Raw genomic sequence first — 3330 nt, 5'->3', positions numbered from 1 at the left:
TCAGAGTATATCAGTAGAAAAATACTGGTTGCAAAAATACAACCCGGTGCTTACCAAGCCACCCTGAGGAATAACATAGATGTTGTCGTGCGCATACTGGAACTCAAACTTGCTGAGCAGATTTACAACTTCCTCCTCCGTGTAGCTGCAGCCCGCCTCACAAGCTGGAAGGTTTGTTATTAACAGCAGCGTTGAGTCAAGAGCAAAAGGCTGGAAGAAAAAGAAAGCTATTAAACCATGGGACATGTAGGAGATTAATAAAATATATTTGTTCTAAATTATGAGACATTAAAACCTGAAGAAAGGGCTCAATATTGTTAATTTACAGCATAATAAACAGATATGGCTTAAATAATAAGCATCCATTCACCTCAAATAAAGATTTGCTCTCAGAGATTTCTCGTCTTTAAACCAAACATCTCAGTGAACGAGAGACTGAGATACTTCAGACTCTGACTCCATGTTTATTATCAGCCGTTGTTCCAGACACAGCTTCAGGATTTACTTTTCACACGACCATTAAAAAGTCAGATATGCGTCATATTTGCATAAAGTGTGAACGTAGCCAGTGTAATGACTCTATGCACTTTGTAAATTGAATTACTGAAATGAATTAACCTTTATGATGATATTTTAAGTTATTAAGCTGCAGCTGTGCATCTTTAGCTTTTTATATAAACATGTACATAAAAACCCATTGTTGGAAGGTTGAAGAGGAAATTACTGGACTTTATTAACATGGTTATTGCTGGTGGATATTTCAAGCGTTTGAGAGAAGACATTTGCCTCATTACTGCAATTCAGAGCCAACCATTAAAGAGGAAATACATCGGGCACGTAATGTAAGCGGCGTTGCTTACTAGCAACTCATACTGTTTTTAAAAGCATAAATTTGCACCAGACGCTGCAAAGTACGCTCCACAGGCTGCGTGTTTCTACTCTGAAAAGAGGACTCGCTACATGGAAAGATAACAAAGTAGATAGAAGGTTGATGAAGTTAACTTTTACACAGGATGTTGTTTTCCCGTTTATTCCCTGCGAAACAGGAGCGTCTATGCGTCTGAAATGAGCACTACACTGCAAAGACGGATCTAACAATAAGTAAAATGTTCTTAAAATTTGTGTTTTTGTCCTAGATTTGAGCAGGTAAATAAGCTTATGTGCCTATGGAATGTGTATTTTGACCCCTAAAGTAAGAAAATTAGATATACTGCACTTGAAATAAGATAATGGAGATGAATTGTTCCTATTTTAAGTACAAAAATCTCATTCTATTGACAGATCATCTTATTTACCTGCTCAAATCAAGGAAAAATACACTAATTCTAAGAACATTTTTACTTATTTATAGTTCCGCTTTTGCAGTGTACAATCTAATTTAGTAGTTGCGAAATACACATATTATGCTTATTATTCTAGAGCACATTTATTAACTGATTAAAATGAAACGCTAACCTAAGCGTAGGGCGTGCTTACGCTCCGCAATGCGTCCGGTGTGTTTCCTCCTTAAAAGCCAGTTTCTGCTGTTTTACTTAGCAAACCAGTATTAGTCAAGTTGCCAAAGCTAAAGAGGAAGAAAACCAACTCTTACTTTAGAAGACAGGATCTCTTCAGCAGGGACACAATCTGGACGAGGGTCAAAGTAAAGAGAAAACATTAAAAATCAATAGCAGCGTTCAGCACTTCTGAAAATACGACGAGCATTCTTACTGAAGTTCTTGGGATCCAAGTAACTCGCCATCCTCTCGCCAACGGTCAGTGATGTTTCCCCAGCGGTCTCAACGTCTGAGCTCACTGTGTTAGAACCGCCGTCTGCCGCGGTCGACGGCGCTGGGGCGGCGGCGGCAGGCGCCTGCGGTCGGTTCTTCTCGGTCTCAGACGCAGCGGCATCTTCAGAGGAGAAATGGTGAGCAAACTTTAAATATTATTAAGAGTATTATCACAATATGCATCAACATTAAATTTATTTCTGATTTTGTGGATTTCTCTAAAATCTCTTAGAGCGGGGGGGGGAGGGGGGGGGGTCTCCAAAGAGCAGCATGGAGGCCATTTACGACTCGTGGGCTGATTTTGTTGACTTGCATGCTTAGTTTATTGATGAGCAGGTTATATGTTCCTATAACCCTATTATATGCCCATTATAAGCCCAACAATCTGGCAGACGTATAAGGCACTCTCTGACAAATCATACATGGCTGATTAGGAGAAACTAACAGAATCCTGCTGCTGGAAGAAAAGCAAATACACGAAGGGGAAAAAAAATCCATTTCCAATTAAGACAATTAAACACTAACCTGACCCTAGCCAAATGAATTTCGCTCTGCCTAGCTCCACTCATCCATCTGGAACAGATCTATAGGAATGGCGTTTCAAAAATCCTTGCATATGATTGGATAAGCCACTTGTCTGTCATCTTTATCGACGTGCTATTTCAACCACTCACACCGAAGCTAACCCGTGACGCTGATGAGAGCGACGCAGAAAAAAAAAAAAAAAAAAAAACTTGCCAAATCCGGTCGGGAGAAGGGTGAAAACATGGTTTCCACCAACAAAAGCCTTCAGAGCCGTTCTCTGATGTTCTTTTAATGAAACAATATTAGGTAAATTGGACAACACGGAAGAAATAGCAGGATCAATGTTAACGCTTGCTTCCTCGATGCGAGCCGCCATTGTTGTCTGAATCAAAACAGTCTCACGTCACTGTCGCTTCTCCTCTACGTCACATATATGAAACTCCAGCCCTGCGTCCTGATTGGCTAGACAATAAAATGGGTTGGAGAAATCACTCTCTATGGAAGATGTCCCAGATGGATGTGAGTGAAGCTAGGCGGAGCTAAGCGGAACGGAATTCATCTAGCTAAGGTCAGGTTAATTAAACATATCTCCAACGTACCTTTTTGATTAGTTTTTTTCTCCTCCAGTCCAGTTTTCTGCACTGCGTCCAAAGGTCTATCAGAAGACTGTGGTTGTGCCAGCAGCTGCTTGTCACTGCCGTTTGGGTTTGGCACCACTTTCGGTTGGTTGACCAGAGATTCGGGGGGTTTCACGGTTGGTTGCGTCTCAGTCCGTGGCAACGTGGAGGCAATAACTTGCACTGAAGGGTGGGTATTGGTCGTTTCTAAAAGCTTCACCACTTCACCATCTGGAGAACATTTGGCATTTTCATTCTGCCATTTATCCGCAGATGTTTGCAAACCATTGACTTTAGCCTTCGTGACCATTTCCTTGTCCATGCCTGCTTCAGCAGTGGTCGCCTCTAACATTTCTCCAGCCTTGATTGAACCTTCAACCTTAACTGGAACCTCAGAATCTCTAAGTTTTGGGTTGTTT

At 41.2% G+C, this 3330-nt stretch overlaps 1 protein-coding gene across 1 annotated transcript; it reads right to left on the bottom strand.

Annotated features, from left to right (window-relative positions):
- LOC118565939 lies at positions 1 to 3324 on the bottom strand. Its single transcript, XM_036147037.1, has 4 exons — positions 2894 to 3324; positions 1711 to 1890; positions 1592 to 1626; positions 1 to 210 (listed from the first exon to the last, which is right to left on the bottom strand). The coding sequence occupies exons 1-4, from the start codon at positions 3261 to 3263 to the stop codon at positions 1 to 3; spliced, it is 795 nt and encodes a 264-aa protein (XP_036002930.1). The 5' UTR covers positions 3264 to 3324.
- Between the last annotated feature and the right edge of the window lie 6 nt (positions 3325 to 3330).

The sequence above is a fragment of the Fundulus heteroclitus genome, chromosome 14, assembly GCF_011125445.2.
Source record: "Fundulus heteroclitus isolate FHET01 chromosome 14, MU-UCD_Fhet_4.1, whole genome shotgun sequence".
In the NCBI taxonomy this organism is placed as follows: Eukaryota; Metazoa; Chordata; class Actinopteri; order Cyprinodontiformes; family Fundulidae; genus Fundulus; species Fundulus heteroclitus.
Note: the sequence above shows the minus strand (reverse complement) of the source record. Positions and strands in the feature narration are given on the sequence as shown.